The 21,920-nt window shown below is 49.3% G+C and overlaps 2 protein-coding genes across 2 annotated transcripts in view; both read right to left on the minus strand.

Moving 5' to 3' along the window:
* Positions 1 to 468: 468 nt before the first annotated feature.
* Positions 469 to 7,920, minus strand: LOC138102601 (SH3 and multiple ankyrin repeat domains protein 1-like). The gene is made up of 8 exons (XM_069000322.1): positions 7,449 to 7,920; positions 6,420 to 6,773; positions 5,407 to 5,496; positions 5,099 to 5,286; positions 3,968 to 4,067; positions 2,278 to 2,880; positions 1,816 to 1,929; positions 469 to 1,436 (listed from the first exon to the last, which is right to left on the minus strand). Exons 1-6 carry the CDS (start codon positions 7,918 to 7,920, stop codon positions 2,810 to 2,812), a joined length of 1,275 nt encoding a protein of 424 aa, XP_068856423.1. The 3' UTR covers positions 469 to 1,436; positions 1,816 to 1,929; positions 2,278 to 2,809.
* Positions 7,921 to 21,008: 13,088 nt separating this feature from the next.
* Positions 21,009 to 21,920, minus strand: part of LOC138102609 (uncharacterized) — a 60,473-nt gene continuing 59,561 nt past the window's right edge. The window contains exons 4-5 of the mRNA XM_069000333.1: positions 21,681 to 21,703; positions 21,009 to 21,050 (exon numbers count right to left, since the gene is read on the minus strand). Of these exons, the coding sequence (XP_068856434.1) occupies positions 21,040 to 21,050; positions 21,681 to 21,703 (34 nt within the window). The 3' untranslated portion in view covers positions 21,009 to 21,039. The remainder of the gene's footprint in view (positions 21,051 to 21,680; positions 21,704 to 21,920) is intronic.

Here is a 21,920-nt window from a genome sequence, read left to right on the forward strand (position 1 = left end):
TTGCCAAAGTGCTGCCAAAGGCAGCGCAGCTGGCTCAGGATCCCAGGTTGCTGCTGCTCTCCAGGATGACCTTCAGAGGGACACTTGGAGCGCTCCCTAAAGAGCTCCCGGTGGGACGGGGGTGGATTTCTCCCCCCCGGGTGGCTCCTGGCTGCAGTTCTACGCTCAGGGGAGCCCCGATTTCTCAGCAGGCCTCTGCAGCGAGTCTGTAGCCAACGTGTGGCTCTGCTGCCAGCCCAAATGTGCCGTTCCCTTGCCCAGCCTGGCTGCAGCTGGGGGATCTGCTGGGCACGGCTGGGGATTTTCATGGCCAAAATCCTCCAGCGTCTTCACGTCTACATCTGCCCATTGCTTTGGAGAGCACAAATCACAGAACACTCCTCTCAGCTGACAAATGTCATTTATTGCCGGTTGCTGCAGCCACACCGCTGATCTACAAACACATGAGAATCAATTTCAGTTGAAAAATGTAATTTATTACAAATTGCTACATCCCTGCTGACAATAGATAACTGTACAGATCTCAGTTAAGGTACAAAACAGTCATTTATTTGATTATTACAACAATGCTACGTCAAAATATACAGACATCAACTTCCAGAAACAAAAACTAATTTATTGCCAACCTCTACAACAACTCACTATACACAAAGATCAACTGAAGTTTAACAACTTAATTTATTCCATGTTACTATAACTGTACAGCCCATATAGAAACACAAAAATATCAACATCTCTCTCTAAATAACCCTATAGCAAGAACTGAATAAATAGAATTACGCAACTATACAACTCCATCTATATTTAAATAGAACTAATACATATCTAGAACCACCACAATACACAGATGTAAATATAAATACTCATATTACCTACAATACATATATAAATAGATAGATAAAACAACTGCATCTATACAAATATACAAATATGAGCTAAACATCTCAACACATGTAAATATAATTACAGAAATAGATCAATATGCATACAAAACTATAAAACCAGACATATATACCAATACAAATACCAATGTACCTATTTAAAGAGCCAAATACCTACAAGAACATCACTAGAAATAGATACCTAGACAAATGTATAGACAGGAAATAGAACTTGACAGAGACATAACAACATCCGTATATACTTAGATACATATATACACATGTATGTAACGAGAAACATGTATGTATATAGCTACACATACATATATATGTACTACATCCATTCATGTAACAACATACACATAGAAATATACCTATGCAAATAGCACATACATAAATATCAATATAATTATCATGCTCTACGTGCAAGTCCATTCATCTGTAAGCAGAACTACAAGCAGAGGGATTCCAGCCGCCCCATCTTCAAAGCCTCTCCCTCTGTCGCTTCCTCTCGTGCAGAGCAGCTCTCCTGGATGGGGACAGCAGATGGGACATCTGGGAAGCAAAGGGAACACTAAGTCAGGATTGGGACGTTTCCCTTGGCAGCAGCTGCACTTCCATCGGGGAAGAGGAAATCTCAGAGCCTCCCCAGGAGGGTTAGAAAGAAAAACCAGGCCCAGCGGGCCAGGCTGTGGCGAGCGCAGCCCCGGCGGGACCGTCCCGCAGCCCCCGGCAGCGCGGCACAGCCGGCACCGCTCCCGGGCCCTGCCGGCGCAGCTGCCTTGCCCAAGGACAGCCCCTGTGCCGCCCGGGGCAGCCGCGCTGAGCGGCCCCAGCACGGGCAGGGCCCGCTCCTGCCCAGCCGGCCAGTGCCCGCGGCCAAAGCCCACGCCAGCCTCACGCCCACCCTGCCTCAGTGGCCCTGGGGCCTCACCCAGGCTCTCGGGCGGCAGCAGCAGGTCCCCGTTCGCTGCTCTTGCTGGCGGCCTTCAGCTTCTCCCTGCTGGCTCCCATCACTCTCCGGCTCTTCTCAACGACTTCAGGGCAGCTGTGGCAAAAGTGGAGGCTCTGGAATTGGTTCCACAGCCTGACAGAACCACAGGCCCAGACCCCTCTGTGCTCCCTGCTGGCCCCCTCCATCCCCTCAGCCCTGCCATGCCCTCAGCCAACCCCCAGTCCCCTCCCAGTTCCTTCAGCCCCTCACAGTCCTCTCCAGCCTCTCAGTCCCTTCTGACCCATCCCATCTCCTTAGACCTGGCACCCCCCTCAGCCTGTGCCACTTCCCTTTCACCTCAGTGCCACCACTGCCCTCTGCTCCCCCACACCCCTCAGCCCCACCAGCACCTCAACGTCACCGTCCCTTCAGTGTCACCTCTCCCCAGCCCCTCTGGCTCACCGCCCTCCAGCAGCTCCTCAGGGCACAGTGCCTGCGGCCGCCGGCAGCTCCCACCGCTCCAGGGACACCGGGGCTGCAGCTGCTGCTGCGCCCGGCCCGGCCGCCAGCTCGGAGCCAGCACCAGAAGAGGGGACAGAGGGGGAAAGACGAGATGAAAAAGGCAGCCGAGGCAGGAAAAAGCTTAAAATGCAGGTCTAGGCCTATATAAACATCAATCTATGGATCTAAACATCCATTTACCTCTAGCTAAATAACTGTGCACATTTATAAATAAAACTCTATATATGTATGTATATTGCTGTACACGTATATAAATGTAGATATGCACATCTAAAAATGTAAATACATCGACATAAATATAATTTTATCATCTATATAACTACAGATACAAATTTAACTATACAGATCTATAAATATATGCACGTATAAGCACAGCTCTGTAAATCTAAAAATGTAACCACATTATATATAAATCTAACTATGGAAATCTATAAAGCCATCTATAAACAGAGGGATTGCACCTGTCAGATGGTCACAGGCTCTCCCTCGGTCTCTTCTCCCCACGCAAGGCAGCCCTCCTGGAGAGGTAGATCAGATGGATATCTGGGAAGCAAAGGGAACACTGAGTCAATATTGGTCTCCATGCATCTTTCTCTTTGGAAGTAATTGTCCTTCTATCAAAGACTGCAAAAGATGGCCCGAAAGGCAGACTCTCACTTGGGAATTTCAGGCCTGCTCTTTAAAGAGCAGGGAGCATTCCAAGTTTTCAAAACCTCCAAAGGTTTGAAGTATCCCAGTAAAGCCTCAGCACTCGCAGTGCAAATGGCACCCACGAGAGCTTGAAGCACAGACAGTCCCAGCTCCCACACAGAAGCCCAGCCTTGCTCTTTCTCTGTGCTGACAGAGACACCTCAGTCCTCACTGAAATGGCTGAAGCTGACGGGTGCTGTGAGCTGAGTTACGAACCAGCACCGTTCCCTGCCATCTACAAAGTGCCCTCTGCAGTGAGCAACAGCTCCTCCAACACAACCATCAGCTCTGGCAGGAAGAGCTGGGAGGGAAAGAGCTCCCCACGAGGCCTGCAGGCAGCACCAGCTTTGCTCAAGCATGCAGTTCCAAGGTGCTCCCTCTCTCCTATTACTTCTCGCTAATCTGGGATAATTTAAGTTTTTCCTTTCCAAATCATAAATCCTTGTGATTTATTATTTGTTTGGCCTCTGCTGCTTGTATTTTTAATGTGTCTCACTAGAGCTATCAGCAGACTGGTACTACATTGATTTAATGCTCTGAGATAAAAAGCTCAGACTTCTACACTGACTTCTTGCTGGGGTTTTGCTCTCTTGATTCAAGAGTCCCTCAGTGTTGCCTCCAGAGCACTGTCACCCTGCAGCAAATTCATCCATGGACTTCAGGACAGAATTGGGACAGCCAGGTTGGTGACACAACTCCCACAGGCTGGGTTTATTCACTGCTCTCTGGCCACAGCACAGCACTCGGTGTCAGTGCCTCTGGAGAAGCGTGGAGGGCAGGGCTCGGGGAGGCTGTGCCAGGGCAGGATTTGACCTAAAGGCACCAGGAAGCACCAACCCTGCAGACAAGAACTCAACTCTTGTCATCTCCCTTCCTGCCAGAGGCAGGCTCAGAGCAGCCACCTCAGAGCTCTCTAAAGCAGTGTGGGCTCTCTCCTTACCAGGCTCCTCGGGTTCCAGGGAACTGTTCCTGCAGCTCTCGGTGCCAGTCAAAGCTCCCTCTGCTGCAGCCTTCCTCACAGCCTCCCCTCCTGAATTGTCCTGAAAAGAAAACCAGAAAGAAAGAAACCCAAAGATCACTCACTATTTTCTGCAGGGACACCATAGCTCAGAGCCTGCAACATTTCCTTCTCTTAAGGAAGAAAATGCTTTTGAAAACTGCTGTGGGTGAGATTAGAGAAGACAAAAGGCCTTCAACAGTCCAGAAGATTGACTTCTCAAACACAGCCCAAAAGCTGTCCCAGCTGACAACGTTGAACATGGGGAGTGACAATGAACACATGGAGTGGGCACTGAGGAAGGAGTCCTGCCAGCTCCTGGCACAGGGATGTGCTCCTCCCTCCAAAGCCCTGAGCAGAACAGGCTCATCCAGGCAGCAGCTTTACAGGGACTGCATGGGAGCACACATCTCTTCCCACAGAGATGCCCAAGAGGAAGGTGCTTGAGCTCTGGAACACGGAGAGCAAGACTGGCAAGCTTGCCCAGCTGAGGATTTCCCAGACAGAAACAGGAATGGAGGCACCAGGTTACTGAGAGGAGCAGAAAGCTGCAGCTCCAGCCCATCCCCAAACAGGGCTCTGGCAGCGCCTGCACGCTCGGCACGGCTCACACAGCAGCAGCAGCAGCTGCAGCCCAGCCCTTGCTTTGCCTTGGCCTTCCCACCCAAAACAGGCAGAGCCCACTGCTGCTGCTGCTGTCAGGGAGGCACCTCTCGCATGCCCCTCCCTGCACGGGACCCTTTGCCTTCAGTGGCAATTCTCCCCACACTCTTCTCTTCTGTCCCATCACACAAAGCCTCTTAGAACCTTCAAAGCTTCCACTTCCTCACCACAAATGCCCCTGCACCAGGAATTCTTCCCAGCAAAAGGAGCACTCAAACTTGGCCAACACCTCTCATCCTCACTAAGGGCTATCCCCCTTCTCATTCCCTCTTCTTTTGGAGATCTTGCTTTGCCAAGCAAATCCTCCCCTGTCCATTCACAGCTGAGCTCAAGAAGCCTTTCCTTCTCAGCCATGCAACAACATTCACAGCTGTCAGTCCAGCCCCTTTCATCCCTGTCCAATGGAGTTACCTGAGCCAAGGGAGACCTCTCAGGGTGGGAGGACGAAAGCATCTCCTCCAGCGTCTCAAGCACAAGGTCCAGATCCAGCGGTGGCAATTCCTCTTCCCCAGGACTATTCCATGCCCAGCTGGAGGCTGTCCATGCTGCCCAGCCAGCACAGCCAGCTGGAGCACTGGGGGCTGGATGGCCTGGTGTGGCTGCAGGAATCCAAACACATTGGTCAGGCTCCAGAATGTGGCTTTGGGATGCAGAGCTCTACTGCTGCCTTGCAGCAAACATCGCAGGAAGAACACAGCAAACTCAATTCCAGAACTCACGCTCCTGAGCACCGGCACTTGTACTGGAAGGGCCTGGAGGCAGCTCTGAAACCGCAGGTGAGGCAGCAGCGAGGTTCTGGCGCGAGGGAGCTGTGGAGCAGAGAGGGAAGAAGAAAGGAAGCAAAGGGAAGGCTGGGTCATTACTGGTCTTTGGGTGTGTTTCCCTTGGCAGCAACTGTACTTCTATCAGGAAAGGCAAAAGCTCCCATCCTCCCAAGCAGGGTGACAAAGGAAAACATCCCCACGTGTTCTGAGCCTTTGCAACAACCAATTCTAGTTAGCTCTCCCCTATTCATTCAACCACTGAAAAAACTGTGCCGCTGCAATCCCCTGGCAGGAGGCAACTGCCACAAACCCAACTGCCAGGTCCTTTCCCCTCTGCTCCAAAGGGACACAAAACTTTAAAATCACAAAGTATAACCACAAATCCTATCTCGCCAGCAGCTTTTGGATTGGGCTGCTTAAGTTTCTCATCATGCTGGACCACAGCAAGTGGATGCACCCAGGAAGAGCTGAAATCTTCAGAAACACACACCGAAATTAAACTGTGACTTTATTCTAAAAACAACCTTGTGCGTGAGGCCGTATTCTGCAGCTGCAACTGTTCTGGGGCACACAGAGCTCACTGAAATGTAACAGCATTCTTTGCAGGAGAGAGACAATCTGTAAGCTCTGCAATATCCTATCACCATCCTAGTTTGGCTTCAATCAATGAAAGAGGGGAGTTCACCCAACACTGACCACTTGTCAGGCAATGCTTTTCGCCTCGCCCTTGCACCTCAGCACAGAGGCTGTCTGGAAAATGCCCAGGAGAGGCTCCATATGCGGAGGAAGGACAGGAAAAGCAGACAGAGCATTCTTTTGCATTCAAGGTCCCTCTTGCTAGGCGACTTGACACTTTCTACCTGCTTCTCACCTGAGATCTACCCATGGCAGAGCACTGTGGGAAAATACTTCAAACGGTCGCTTTCCAGGACCTGTCTGAAAAGCAAGGGTAGAAACTCTTTCCCTACCTGATGGGCTGCGGGCTGGAGTGTGCTGCTCTGAGGACGTGCAGCTGCTGCTCTCGCGAAGGGCCCTGGAAGTGGCTTGATGGTCGATGCAAACCAGGCGAACCATGAGCTCAGGGCGGCGTTTCAGGTCCACGCGAACCAGCGGAACGGTGAGCTTACGCAGATGAAATTTGCGAATGAGGGCGATTGATGGTTCCTCTGATGAAGCCCCTGGAAGTCTGGACGTTGCAGACACTTTCTTGGGAGGTGCTGGGGAAGCCCCAGACTCCTGAGCACCTGCACTTCGCCTGGAAGGGCCTGGAGGCAGCTCTGAACCCTCAGGTGAGGCAGCAGCGAGGTTCTGGCGCGAGGGAGCTGTGGAGCAGTGAGGGAAGAAGAAAGGAAGCAAAGGGAAGCCTGCGTCACTATTGGTCCTCAGGTATGTTTTCCTTGGCAGCAACTGTACTTCTGTCAGGGAAGACAAAAGCTCCTATCGTCCCAAGCAGGGTGACAAAGAAAAAAATCCCCACATGTTCTGGGCCTTTGCGAACACCAATTCCTTGTCAATTTAGCACTCCCCTGCTCGTTCAACCGTCTGGGAAAACTGTCCCGCTGCAATTCCCTGGCAGGAGGCAACAGCCACAAAGCCAACTGCCAGGTCTTTCCCCTCTGCTCCAAAGGGACAGGAGGCTCCCTCCAGCTGGGCCTGACCGCGACCGAGCCCTCGGCACTCACACGCACTTACGGAGAGCTCCCCAGGCATCCCAGGGCCGGGCAAGGAGCAGCGCCAGCCACGGCGCAGGGCTGCGCCAGCTGCAGGCCCAGCGGGCCAGGGTGTTTGCTGTGAGCGCAGCCCCGGCGGGACCGTCCCGCAGCCCCGGCAGCGCGGCACAGCCGGCACCGCTCCCGGGCCCTGCCGGCGCAGCTGCCTTGCCCAAGGACAGCCCCTGTGCCGCCCGGGCCAGCCGCGCTGAGCGGCCCCAGCACGGGCAGGGCCCGCGGCCAAAGCCCACGCCAGCCTCCGTGCCCGCAGCTCCCACCCCGTCTCACCGGCCCTGCGGGGCTCCTGGAAGCGGCTGCGCGGGCGCCTGCGCTCCTCCCGCCCGGCCGCAGGTCGCTGCCTCTTGGCTCTGGTGCAGCGCCTGATGCAGAGGAGGAGGTGGGGGCGGTCGCGGCGAAACCAGGGGTTGCGGTAGTGGAGGCACGCCCCGGCATCGCCCGGCACAGCCGCGCCAACGCGGCCCGCCGCCTCATGGAAGCCGTAGCGGCTCAGCTGGCAAAGGAAGCTGCGGAACCGCGTGGCTTTGAAGGCGTCCGGGGACATCGCCGCCCCCTCTCGGCCCGCCCCGTGGGGGCCGGCCGGGCTGAGCAGCTCCTGCTCAAAGAGGGCGCGGTCGATGAGCAGCCCCTGGCCCTGGCTGTCCCAGCGCACGGAGCGGACGCGGGGGCTGTTCGCCAGACGCCACAGCTTGGCGGGGAAGGTGCTGGCATTGAGCCCGGCGGGCAGCGGCAGCTCGGCCATCGCGCCTGTCGCCCACTGGCGCCGCAACGGCCGCAGCTGCACCGGCGGCGCGCGGCCTGAGGGGGGCGCTGCGCTCGGCCCCGCGCGGGAACGAGCGGCACAAAGCCGGGGCTGCGGGCACAGCGCGGGCGGGGCGGCTCCCGGGGCGCTGCCCGGGCGCGGCACGGACCGGAGCGGGGCAAAGCCTTTCTTTCTCTGCGTGGAATCGTCCCTCTGCCTTTGGCTCGCAGCACGACCCCAAACCACCAAGGCAAGCGCAGCCAGTTTCAGAAAGGGTCCAAACTGAGGAATCCCATGGGAAACTGTTCCTATGTGTCAAGTGGCAGCCACATCTCTCTGTGTTCCGCATGGCTGAAGGGAGGGAGGAAAAAGATCTTCCACTGAGTAGCTTCACTCTTTTGCTTGGGGTTGCTACCAGAGTTGCCTACTTCAAAGCAGACTGGTCCAACAAGACCAGGGGAAATGATGAAAAGGAGAGACTTGAGGACTTGCTTTTTGCCCCTTTTCCAGCTAACTGGCTGGCTCTTTCTCACTGTTTCTGCCTGTCTTGGGCAGATTTGGCCCATTTCTCATTCTTTGGAGTCAGAAGCAGCAACAGGAAGGGGCAGCAGTTTTGTCAGCGTTGCCCATCAAAGCTTAAATCGTGCACCGTGGATGGATGTTGCTTTCCCCAAGGGATTAATGACCTAGAGTTGTAGTGAACTCCCGCTGATGTCTCTCCAAGAGATTGTGCCTTTTTCTTTCCTCAGGAATCATTTCTTCTCTTCTTTTTTTTCCCCAGTCTGGGGAGAGTTCCAATGCAAAATCCCTCCTGCAGCCAAGTCTTTTCAATGGACACTAACAAAGGTGATCTTCCAATCCTCTGTGCTTAGTGTCACTTGTTCTTTTAAATTCTCTTTTGAACTGGAAAGATTTTTCTGTTCATAGCAGGAAAAAATAGACCTAATTCTTCCATCTCTTTAATTTGTGCCTTTTTTTTTTTTTTTTTTTAATATCTCTACATCATTTAACCCTGCGGGCTCATGTGAGTATGTTTGGTGCTGTGGCATAAGCTCATCCCACACACAGAGGGGATGTTCTCCTTACATCCAGCTTGTCTTGAGTTCCAGCTAACACTGCCTTCTCTTGCCCTCCTTCCAGGTCCCTTTGTGAGGAGCCCTGCCCTGTCACTTTGGTCCCTGCCCTATGGGTGACACAAGGATTGTTGGTCTCACCACATTCTGGAATAGTCTTTTGCACTGAGTGGTTTAAAGATGCCCTGTCATCTCTTCCTGTGTGTGCTGGCTTTCTCAGAAAAATGGAAACCCACTACCCAGAAAATCTCTTCCCAATTCATCTTAAACAGCTTAAAACAGTACCTGAATTCCAAATGATGCACCTCAGTGGGATGGGGTTTGTCTTTCTTTAAACACAGTGTAACAACTCTTGTAAAAATTATCCCAGCGACCGAATTGCAACAACATTTCTAATGAATAGGCAAAAAGGAGAAGACAGGAGTTCAGAAGAGAAGGGACATCTTTCTTCATGTTTCATGGCCCTTATTTCCCAGACATTTGTCTATGTGCTGCTTCATCCAGAAAAGCCTCTTTGAAGATCTCCTCTGTACTCTCTGTGAGTTATGAGAAACACACGATCACTGGACCGGTGCCCTACTGGAGATGAGGAAGCAGGTGGCTGAAAAGCGGATTGTCCATTGGAATGTTTAGTCACCCCTGAAGTATGGTTATGGTTGCATTGACTTTTCCACAGTACTCTGTGGCTAAGAATGAGAAGTTACCCTTAGCTGTGTTTTAAGGCTACTGAAACTTGAAAAGAAGGGTGCTTATCTTGTGTCTGGCAGCATGACTCATTCCCAATTTTCTACCCTACTGGTAGAATTTAATGTCAGTTACAAACACCACAAGACAAATGATGGATATTACATTTCAGTGTTTGGGCCAAAAATTGGTTTAATAATTAACAACAGAAAAGGTTGTTAAGTTTTAGGAAAGAAAAATCCTTAAAACTGTGGTATGTGGTTTTAGATTAAGATTTTTCTCTTAAAATTACTCCTTTCCCCTTTTAAAGTAATTTGTAGAGAACATCACTCAATGTACAGGCCTGATGACTTTAAGTATTATTACTGTTCCATATCTTTCCTTTTTCCCTACATGGCACCGTAGCTTTTGAATCCCAATTTTTACCACTTTGAAAATGCAGTTTTAATGTTTTTCCTACTGGTGAATACTTACCAGTTCCAAGTTAAAGAGCAGTCAGTTCTGAAAGCGAAATATGCCTTATGTAAATATATTTTTTCACTAGTCTCCTGGTATTACGTGCAACAGGGGCAACGTTAAAACAGTCTATACTGACTTATTTTAGAAGCTGTTAGAAATTATAAATATTTTCAGTATATCTGCAATACATTAGTGTGTGTTTCAGGTGAAACTGTCCCTTGTGCTCTTCTGCTAGCATGTAAGATCTCCTTGCGGCGTAGGAAGACACAATTTTCACTTTCTGATTGGCCCACAGCTGTGTCACTGCCTTCACCTTTCCATCTCAGATGCTCAGACAGTTTTTCCTCCAACACCTGCGATAGCAATGTCCCTTAAGGTGATGCAGACATGGTGGGCATGCAGCACCCAAGCTGTTCCTGATCTTCTGGGAACTAACTGCTGGTCCTGAACCCATCCTTTGCTGTTTACTTCTATACCGTACTTGTGGCAAAGGCTGTTCCTGCCAGTGTTGTAGGTTACTTGGTCTAACCACAGCAGCATGAAGAGTAGAAGCTGAAGAAAGAAATGTACATTTTTCTGACCAATTTAGCTGGAGTCTGTATTTGGACTTACATTGCTGATAAAAGTGAGAAATTCCTGGCAAACAAGTAATAAGTCATTGAATTTAGCATGTATTTCTTGGGTTCCTTGGCTACAGAACGGGGAAGAGAATCTTCATCACTTTCTTCCTCCTTACAGATGTGGTTTTAACCCAGTATAGGAACACCTAGACCCCAAGTTTGACATAACTAAAAATATTGGCATAGGAGGTAGAATCCCACCAGGCAAAGGGAATCTTACTGCAACAGCAGGTACAGAGCATCCACGCTTTTGAGTCCAGTGAATTCAAAACACAGGTTTTGAAACCTGCTCACCAGCACTGAGGGGGCCACCTTAGTCCCTGGACTTTAGAGGGTAAGAAGAGAGAACATAAAGTCTTTTCTACAAAAAAACAGAACCACAAAGTAAAACTTCATGGTAACTGCCCTGAAACTGCACCTCCGTTTTGGGATGAACTTGGTCTGAAATGGTTCTTTGCTGAACTTCACAAGCAGCTTCTGCCTCTTTCTGTTTGCTCCCTTGGGTTTGTTTGTCTGCAAACACCATCTCAGGTTGTTCTAGTGCTGCTCCCCCCGACTAAAATCTCTCTGTACATTCTGCAGCCTCCACTGAATATCTGCATGAACTGTTTTGTGTGATGTCTGCACAAGTCTTGTTAAACCTGAAGTTGTGATGCCCTGGTTTGGGTCTCCCTGTCTCCTGGACATGCTGCTCAGGTCTGCCAGGATGGTTGTCCTCCCTCAAGTGAGCTGAGCTAGTGGAAGCGCTCCAGGGACGTTTAAGAGCGCAGCTACCTCAGGTGGAAGAAATTCTCATCGTCTGTGCCCGTTCAGGCTGGCTGTGACTGTGCCGAGGGGAAATGGCATTTGTTACCTGAGTAGCTCCAGGAGGACTAAAGGTCATGGTGAAATGCTCTGGTGAGGGCTGTGGCAAAGGAACAAAACTGGGATTAAGGGGAGTTTTCAGTAATAATTGCATCTTGTTCTGGCTGCTGTCACAGGTAGTTTAGTCACTGGCTAAGGTAGCTCAGAAGTGATTTTGGAATACTGCTGTTGGACTTTAAATGGTATGGACTCTTCCTCATCCAGATGTGTGGCTGTGGGCCTGTGTGTTTATGAGTGACACACAAGCTGAGAGAGGCAGACAAATTCTGCAGGGCTCCTGGGGTTCAGGTGCCCTCCAGCATCCTTCTGCTTGCTGGAAAAGCTTCTTGCCAAGCAATGGAAGAAATTCTCCCTCTTCTTCTCCAGGAATATCAACTTGGCCACCTGCATCTTGCAGCTCATGTCAAGGGAAGTACTGGGAAGCTGGACATCTCATAGACTCCAAACTCACCTCATATGTTTGCTGTGTCCTTCAGTAAAGAATGTCTTCTTACCAGAAGAACTTGAAGACATTCGACACCTAAGCCAAAGTAAAAGAAAAGAAAGAAATTAAAGCATCCGTTGTCAGTATTTAGGATCAAGAAAATGCAAATATTTGCAAAAGGCTCAAGTGAAGAAATGAAGAAACAAAGCAGGGTTTACTCTATTAAAGCTAGGGATATAAGTCTGCCTGCTTATGCACCCAACTGCTTTCCAGGTGTGCACCTGCCAGGGATTTTACCTTTCTGTATGCTGTAGGTCTCAGGCTAAAACCATCAACAGGCAAACCCAACCAAACCAAACTAACCAACCAACCAAAAAAACTCCACAAAAATCCCCAACTCAGAACTAATCTGAACTAAACTGAACTAAACTAACAAACCCCCCCCCCCAAACACCAATCCCCCACCAAACGAAATAAAAAGTAGGTGGAGAAACTTGTTCCCATAATGTCACTCCTTTGACACAAGACAGTTTAGACCTCTTTTTGAATGTGAAAGAAAACCATACATCCTAGGTAGCAAGATTCAATTATCACTGAATAAATAAGAAGGACATTTTAGTGTCGGGAGAATTTGACCGTTACTCTTAAGCAAAAAAGTTGGTACCTTACTTTCCTGGAAACATCACTTCTGTTTATGGTATTACAGTCCCTCCTGACCGGGCCAAATAACAGCTCCTTGTCTGCCGACAAATACAGCCATGATTCTCAGGTATTTCGGTGTGTGGAGATGAGCAGCGGGTGAAAAGGAGCACAAGCCATCTCCTCTGAGCTCCTGCTGTTTATGGGAACAGATACGGGCCTTGGGGATGTTTGCTAAAACACTGCACTCCAGCAATCAAACTCCACACATTCAGAGTGCTGAGTGCTGAGGCACACTCAGCACTCGCTGGCACCAGCTGAGGACTGTGGGCTTCTGTGAAGCCAACACACAAAATTAACCCCTGTTAAGGTCAAAGCAATGGCATTGTTTAAGAATTAGACAAGTTTATCGGACAAAATTATTTTGATGACAGAATGTAAATTTATTTTTTGCAGACAGCACAGCAGATGATGGAAATTGCAATCAAAGATGTCTGTTGTAGGCAAACTAGAATGCAAGGCTGATTGTTTCATTCTGAGATTTCGATCTGAACTGTATTTGTGCTGGACAAACAATAGGATATACCATTACAAGGAGAAAGAGGTGGAAATGCTTTGAGAAAGGAGGAGCATGAGCCATCTTAGCATGAAAAGCAGGGGTCTGTGCTTGCTGGGCTCTCCCACAGGCCCAGTTTTGTGCCACATGGCCAGTCTGATTCTAGTTATGAACCCTGTGGAGAGCAATAACTGTCCTGACTTAAGCAGTGGAAAAGGGAATGTGCTTGCTGGGGTAAATTGATAGTTTTCTAGTAAATCTTTGTCTGACCATGAAAGAATAAGGGAAGAGACAAGAATTTTATAACACCATTTGAAGGAGCTGGGAAAAAACTGTGGAGTTGTTCTCTTCCTCTGGTCTGAAATCAACAACAGTTTTTAAAGTCTGATGCCCAAAACCTGGGCAAGAGAGCAGTCCTCCGTAGTATAAGGCCTATAGAGCAGGTATTTGTTTATTGGACACCGGGAGGGAGGGAGGGAGGGAGGGAGGGGAGTAACTCCACCACAAACTCACTCCATTCTTCACACAGTAGTAGATTTTATACTTTTTTTCCTTAATGTGCACATTATACTTTCCTAACCTTCATATTGCAAGACATTTTCTAATCACACGTTTATGTCAGCCCTTGGAGCACATGCACAGTCTCTGCACGCGGTGGTCGTCAGCCTCCTGGTGGTCATTTCTGATGAAGGCTCCTAAGTCTTCCTGAACTTCTCACCCCTGCTTCCTGCACGTGCTCTCTAAGATTGCCGGCTCAAATAGCCAGGGGTTAGCTTTTGCAGTTAGCCTGTCCTGCTAAATGTGCTGGTTTCTAAAAAGGGCTTCATTCACATACCCTGTTACAAAGGACCTACTTCTTTCTGCATAGCTACAGCTTTTTGCAGAGCTCAAGCATTATCTTGTTGCCTAGGCAGCAGTAGCCTGGCTTTGATAGTGCTGAACAACCAGTCTGACAGAACTTGTATTGCAGGGACATCTGATTTCATTCTACTGTTTCCTTCCAAAGCCCAGCCATGGCTGGAGGAGGAACCGAGGGAGTTGTCTTGGATCCTACACCCCAAACAGGGCCAGACGTGGTCTTGTCCGCATTCTAAATACTGAAAGGTAAAGACACGTTCCACCAATGAAGGGCTGCACAGATCCCATTGATGGTAATGCCTGGTTAAGGAGCAGACCCGTAGAACATTTGGTCAGAAGGGTCATCTAGAGGGCAACTTTGGCTCAGGGCCTGTTGCTGAGGCCTCAGTCCTTCAGTGTTTTGTGGTGCAAATGAATGCCCTGGAGGGCTGGAAAGGAACAAGTCCCTCTTTAGCAGGTTGCAGACAGGGAACGGGATTAGCCCTGCCAGGCCGGGCTGGGGCCAAGAGCAGAAGGCCGGCACGCTGCGTTTGCCCACGGGCAGCCGTGCAGAGCAAGGAGGCCGCTCCTGCCCAGGGGCTGAGGTGCCCGAAGCTGCCTCCCTGCTGCGCAGCTCTGCGGGGCCCGTGGTGCGCAGCGTCCTGGGCAGCCAGGGCAGCCCAGCTGCCTTGGAGCACGAGGAGCGTCCCAGAGAAGCTGCGGCCCTTTGCTTTGGAGCTGTTTCTCCCAGTAGTTCTTCCGAGTTCTTCTTTGGACTATTTCTCCGAGTCTTGTCATTAATCCATAGATTCTGACGTGTTTTCCTTTCTCCTTGCAAATTTAAGACATCTTTTTGAGAGAAGTGACTGACGTAGCTTCTGCTGCGGGTGGTGCTTTAGTCTGTAGGTCAGGGCAGGTGATTTTAACCAAGGATGGAGTCCAAAGGTAACGTTCCAGTTTTGCCAAGTCAATAAAACCATTTACAATGGGGGTGCTGATGCTGAGCAGCTTTCCTAGTTTTTGGAAAGTTGCAACCTTAAAAAACCCTACAGGTTTTCCTACCTGAGGATACCAGCAGTAGCATGATGCCAATTCTTTGCACCTCTTTTCTGTATCTTTGGTGCTTTTAAGAGTTCCTCAGTCCCCAGCAGGAAAGAAAGCACGTGTGATAATGTAAGTGATTTGAGAGCTGTGTGTTGTGCCTTGCCCCATCAGCGTTCGTGCCAAGCTGGACACCCCACTGGTAGGTCTGTCGAGTTGAATTCACCCTAATTGTGTGCAAACAGCAGCCCAGAGATGCCGAGAAGAGCAAGGACGGTGGGTGGGTGTGCACGGACACACCCGTGGGCTGATGGCTGTGTGGGCAGAAGGCTTTGGACAGCAGTACATCTTCACTCTCCCAAGTTGGAAGAATATTTCAAATCTACATGAAATGAAAATATTTCTCAAAATGTATCAAATAATACATATTAATTTATCATCTCTTCAATTTATCCTATATAGTATGATATACAATATATTTTAATAGATATAATAAATAGAATATGTCAAATTTCTACTTGATCTTTTCCTAAGCCATAGCCTGTGGGGCTTATAGACCATCTCCTAGCAGTGCTACATTTTTGCCTTCTGGTCCTACTTATTATAGCAGCGTTTCCCCTGCGAGTTCCTTCAGGGAACTTCACTCAAAGGGCTTCCATCATTTCAGCGCTTGTGAGAACTTGTTGCTTCCCAGTTGTCCAGCATCCTTCTGGATTTTGGAGCATTTCAGCACTTGGGTCAATGGCCCTTCCCTCATCCCTGCCCTGCAGCAGTTACAGTCACTGTTCCCTCGCCCTGGCTCCAGACCTTTTGCCAAAGTGCTGCCAAAGGCAGCGCAGCTGGCTCAGGATCCCTGGTTGCTGCTGCTCTCCAGGATGACCTTCAGAGGGACACTTGGAGCGCTCCCTGAAGAGCTTCCGGTGGGATGGGGGTGGATTTCTCCTCCCCGGGTGGCTCCTGGTTACAGTTCTACGCTCAGGGTGATGCCTTTTCCTGGTCTTAAAATCAAGAGTCAAACACGGTTAGAAGGGGAAAAGGGATTTTACCTTGGGATTTATTTTAAGGATCCTTAGGTGCACATGTCCAGGTCATATGCATGGAGAATGACAGCAGTGGAAAAACTCAATTGGGAAGTACAGGGACCACCCAGAGAGAGTAGCTATGTGTGTAGAAATGGGACCCTCTAAACCCAGATTTGCAAGATTTGTCAAGAGACATCCATGACGTGGGTTCAAGCCCTGCCTGTAGCCTTGCTGAGAGTCCGCATACAGCCAAGGAGAAGGGACAACATCAGTCCCTATGAAATATTATATGGCAGGCCATAGCAGGTTCCACATATCCCAGGGGAAATTCATATGAGAAGTAAAAATGATTTGCAAAAGTGTTTAATGGCTCTGAGTTCCACTTTGCAGAAGCTCCAGAGATTCGTCGTGTTATCCAAACCAATAGGATTGGACACAGCTGCTCATCCCAGACTGAGTCTACATCAAGTGGTGGGACAGCGACCCCTTGCAAGCCAAGTGGAAGGGACCATTCCAAGTTTTGCTGACCACTTTTACTGGGGTCAAGGTTGCTGGCAAGGGACCGTGGATCCACTACTCCAGGGTGAAGAAAGCTTCTGCTCCCAAAATCACCGAGATTTGATACAGAGACTGATACAAATCAGAAAGATGCAGTTTAAACTGTTTTTGACATGTTTCCTGTTTGTCCAACTGGTAACCATGGTTCAAGGTTCACCCCATGATTTGCATAAGACTGTGGTCCAAAATGTGTCCAAAATTCTTAATAAGAGCAATTGCTAGATCTGTACTCAGTTACCACCCCTAGATGGGAAGGGTCAGTGGCCATTGATTGGCATTTTAATGGAAGAGAACCGCACTGAAATGTGGGAACCAATGAATAGCACCCTTCTGCTCCCCATTACCCTGAGTAGCCTGGTAGAGCATGCCAACTATAAGGTTCCTTGTGCAATTGTAAACGCCACAGGAAAAGCCGTTCTTCCTTCATATTGTCATCAGACCCATTTCAGGGAAATAATAGACCCAAGAACTGCAGCAAAGATGAAACTGACAGGGTGGAGACTGGCTCAGTCGTTTGGGATGGGGTTGTATTGGATATGTGGTAATAAGGCCTGGAAAGTTATGCCTGTGAACAAAGACCAGGCTTGTGCTATTGGGGCTGTGGTCCCAAATATAACAATATTTGACCATCTTGAAAAACCAAATGAGAAGAAAAAAAGGTCTCTTAATCCCCTCATTGAACATCCCACACTTTTTCATAGCATAATCAGAGCCCTTGTACCCGCTTACGGAGTAGTTGAACTGGAAAGAACAATTGTAAACATCTCGGCTGTCATTGAACGTATTGAGCAGCATACTGCAGATGCAATTTCAGCCTTACAGGAGGAAGTTGACAGTCTGTCCCGTGCAGTTATGCAAAACAGGGTAGCTCTCAATTTCAAACTTGCTGCACAAGGAGGTGTATGTGCTATTGTCAGTACCACTTGTTGTTCTTATGTGGACCAAAGTGGAAGAATTAAGAGAGATTTAGATGAAATTTGGAAGAGAACTCAAATTCTACATGAAGTAGCTTCTAGAAATAACACCTTAAAATTTGATCATGTTTTTGATACCCTCACCTCATGATTACCAAACTGAGCCCAGGTAAAAGAAATATTCATAACAGCTGTAATTGTAGTTATTATCTGTGTAATTTGCTGTGGAGCAGTTGGTTGTGTAAACAGGTTCTGCGGGTAAAGAATACAGACCAGACAAGACAGAGTTTTGTTAGTCTCTAAAACGGGGGCAATGATGCCATGAAGATTTTTGCCTTTTCTTTTATAGCCGTTATACCTTTTTACAACTTCTGTATTCTTCGTGCTTTTTGCCGACATTCTTAGACTTGTTTGTCAAACTGAGAGACAAAACATTTTAGGAGCTTGGTAGCTAGGGATCAGTGTGCCCCAGAGCCCAAGGTCCTCTCCAGAACACATTCTGTAAAGCAAGATAGAACCATGGCAGGGGAAGGTTCCTTAGAGAAGGGGGCTCACTTGAGCCTCTCCTTGGGGAACCTTTGATAGATCTGCTAATTAGTAAAACCTATAATGTTATACCCGATGTTGGGGAGACACACACATACTCAGCGGGGTGCATCTCAATGCATACGACCTGGACGTGTGCACCTAAGGATCCTTAAAATAAATCCCAAGGTAAAATCCCTTTTCCCCTTCTAACCATGTTTGACTCTCGATTTTAAGACCAGGAAAAGGCATCAAGGGGAGTCCCGCTTTCTCAGCAGGCCTCTGCAGCGAGTCTGTAGCCAACGTGTGGCTCTGCTGCCAGCCCAAATGTGCCGTTCCCTTGCCCAGCCTGGCTGCAGCTGGGGGATCTGCTGGGCACGGCTGGGGATTTTCATGGCCAAAATCCTCCAGCACCATCCTGTTTACATCTGCCCAGTCCTTTGTACAGCACAAATCTACCATTCTTGCAGTTTAAACATGGAAATTATTGCAGATTGCCACCCTTGCACTGCTAATGTACAAATACAAAAAAAGCAACTTCAGTTTAAAAATGACATTTATTTTAAATTGCTACACCCACGCTGCTAATACATGAACATAAAACTATCAACTGAAGTTTACAAAACTAATTTATTGTTACAATCATGCTATGTACATATATACAAATACCCACTTCAGTTAAAAAAAATTAATTTACTGGAACCCTCTACTACCACTACACACAAATATCAACTGAAGTTTAACAATTTAATTTATGACATAATTCTACAACTGTACGGCCCATATATGAATACAGAAATACAGATATCCCTCTCTAAAGAATCCCAGATCCAGAACTAAATAAATAGAATTCTAGAACTATACAATTCCATAAATCTGAAATATAAGTAAATACATATCAAATACAAATACGTATAAAAACACACAGATGTAAATATATATTAAATATTTCATGTGAGATATAATGAGACATCTATAATACACACATATCAAATCCCTCTATAAATATGCAAATATCAATGTACTAATATAAAAATCATTCCAACCCCATCAATCGATCTCTAGAGGTACCCAACTGAACAAGTATGTAAATATAACTACAGATGTAAACAGATCGATATACATGCATCAATATACCCATACAAATAGATATACAGGTGTCAATATCCCCATTCTTCTAACGCTCTTAGTCATACTCCACACATTTATAACTAGAATTATATCAGGAGGGATTGCAGCCGCCGATATTCCCAGGCTCTCCCTCAGTCTCTTCCTCTCGTGCAGAGCAGCTCTCCTGGATGGGGACAGAGATGGGACATCTGGGAAGCAAAGGGAACACTGAGTCAGGATCGGGACGTTTCCCTTGGCAGCAGCTGCACTTCCATCAGGGAAGAGAAATCTCAGAGCCTCCCCAGGAGGCTTAGAAAGAGAAACCAGGCCCAGCGGGCCAGGCTGTGGCGAGCGCAGCCCCGGCGGGACCGTCCCGCAGCCCCCGGCAGCGCGGCACAGCCGGCACCGCTCCCGGGCCCTGCCGGCACAGCTGCCTTGCCCAAGGACAGCCCCTGTGCCGCCCGGGGCAGCCGCGCTGAGCGGCCCCAGCACGGGCAGGGCCCGCTCCTGCCCAGCCGGCCAGTGCCCGCGGCCAAAGCCCACGCCAGCCTCACGCCCACCCTGCCTCAGCGGCCCTGGGGCCTCACCCAGGCTCTCGGGCGGCAGCAGCAGGTCCCCGTTCACTGCTCTTGCTGTGGCCTTCAGCTTCTCCCTGATGGTTCTCATCAGTCTCTGGATGTTCTCAAGGACTTCAGGGCAGCTGTGGCAAAAGTGGAGGCTCTGGAATGGGTTCCAAAGCTTGGCAGAGCCACAGTCCCAGATCCCGCTGTGCTCCCTGCTGGCCCCCTCCATGCCCTCAGCCCTGCCATGCCCTTGGCAAGCCCACAGCACCCCCAGGTGCTTCAGACCCCCACAGCCCTCTCACCCCTCTCAGGCCCTTCAGACCCATTGAGTGCCCTTAGACCTGCCATCCTCCTCAGCCTGTGCCACTTCCCTGTCACCTCAGCACCCCCACACCTCTCAGCCCCACCACCCGCTCAGCTTCCTCCAGACCCCTCAGCTCTTGCCATCCACATCAGCTCTCCCAGTTCCCTCATTCCCACCACCCTCCTTAGCCTGTGCCACTTCCCTTTCACGGCAGCCCCCACCATTCCCCTCTGCTCCCCCACCATCCCCTCAGCCCCACCAGCACCTCAACGTCACCGTCCCTTCAGTGTCACCTCTCCCCAGCCCCCTCTGGCTCACCGCCCTCCAGCAGCTCCTCAGGGCACAGTGCCTGCGGCCGCCGGCAGCTCCCACCGCTCCAGGGACACCGGGGCTGCAGCTGCTGCTGCGCCCGGCCCGGCCGCCAGCTCGGAGCCAGCCCAGGAAGAGGGGACAGAGGGGGCACAGGGGCAAAAGCAAGAGATCAAAAAGGAAGTAGAGGAGGGAAAGAGCTTAGAATCAGCCTATACCTATACAGATATCAATCTATGTACCTATGCCTCCATATACCTATAACTATATAAATAGAAGTATGCACATCTAAGTATTGATAAACATAACTACATCTATATAAATGCAACTGTACACATGTATAAATGTAACTATGCAGATCTATACATACAACTACGTATATATAAATATAATGATATATAACTATATATAAAAATGTAACTATATAGCTCTAGAAATACAACTACATAGACATATAACTAAAACTGTATAAATCTATAAAGATAACTGCAGAGATAAATATAACTATACACATCTATCAATATCACTATAGACAGAGGGATTGCACCTGCCTGATGGTCACAGGCTCTCCCTCTGTCTCTTCCTCCCACTCAGGACAGCCCTCCTGGAGAGGTCGATCACATGGGATCTGGGAAGCAAAGGGAACAGTGAGTCAATACCGACCCTCGTGCACATTTCTCTTGGGCAGCAATTGTCCTCCTATCAGGGACTGTTACAGGTGGCCTGAAAGGCAGAGTCTCACTTAGGAATTTGAAGGCTGCTCTTTAAAGAACAGGCATCCTTTCAAGTTTTCAGAAACTCTGAAGTTTTGAAGTCTCCCGATAAATTCTCAGCATCCCCAGTGCAAATGGCACCAACGAGAGCTTGAAGCACAGACAGTCCCAGCTCCCACACAGAAGCCCAGCCTTGTTCTTTCTCTGTGCTGACAGAGACACCTCAGTCCTCACTGAAAGGGCTGAAGCTGAAGGGTGCTGTGAGCTCGGTTATGAACCACATTGGGACACCCGGGTTGGTGACACAACTCCCACGGGGTCAGGGTTATTCATGGCTCTCTGGCCACAGCACAGCACTCGGTGTCAGTGCTTCTGGAGAAGCGTGGAGGGCAGGGCTCGGGGAGGCTGTGCCAGGGCAGGATTTGACCTAAAGGCACCAGGAAGCACCAACAAGAGCTCAACTCTTCTCATCTCCCTTCCTGCCAGAGGCAGGCTCAGAGCAGCTGCCTCAGAGCTCTCTAAACCAATGTGGGCTCTCTCCTTACCAGGCTCCTCGGGCTCCAGGGACCTCTTTCTGCAGCTCATGGCACCAGGCAAAGCTCCCTCTGCTGCAGCCCTGTTCCCGGCCTCCCCTCCTGAAGACTCAGGGGCAACATTAATATTCCCCTTGAAAAAAAAACAGAAAGAAAGAAACCCAAAGATCACTTACTGTTTTCTTAGAATTACTTCAGGGGTACAATACTTCAGAGCCTGCCACATTTCCTTCTCTTGAGGAAGAAAATGCT

This window comes from Aphelocoma coerulescens, unplaced genomic scaffold (genome assembly GCF_041296385.1).
Source record: "Aphelocoma coerulescens isolate FSJ_1873_10779 unplaced genomic scaffold, UR_Acoe_1.0 HiC_scaffold_94, whole genome shotgun sequence".
NCBI lineage: Eukaryota > Metazoa > Chordata > Aves > Passeriformes > Corvidae > Aphelocoma > Aphelocoma coerulescens.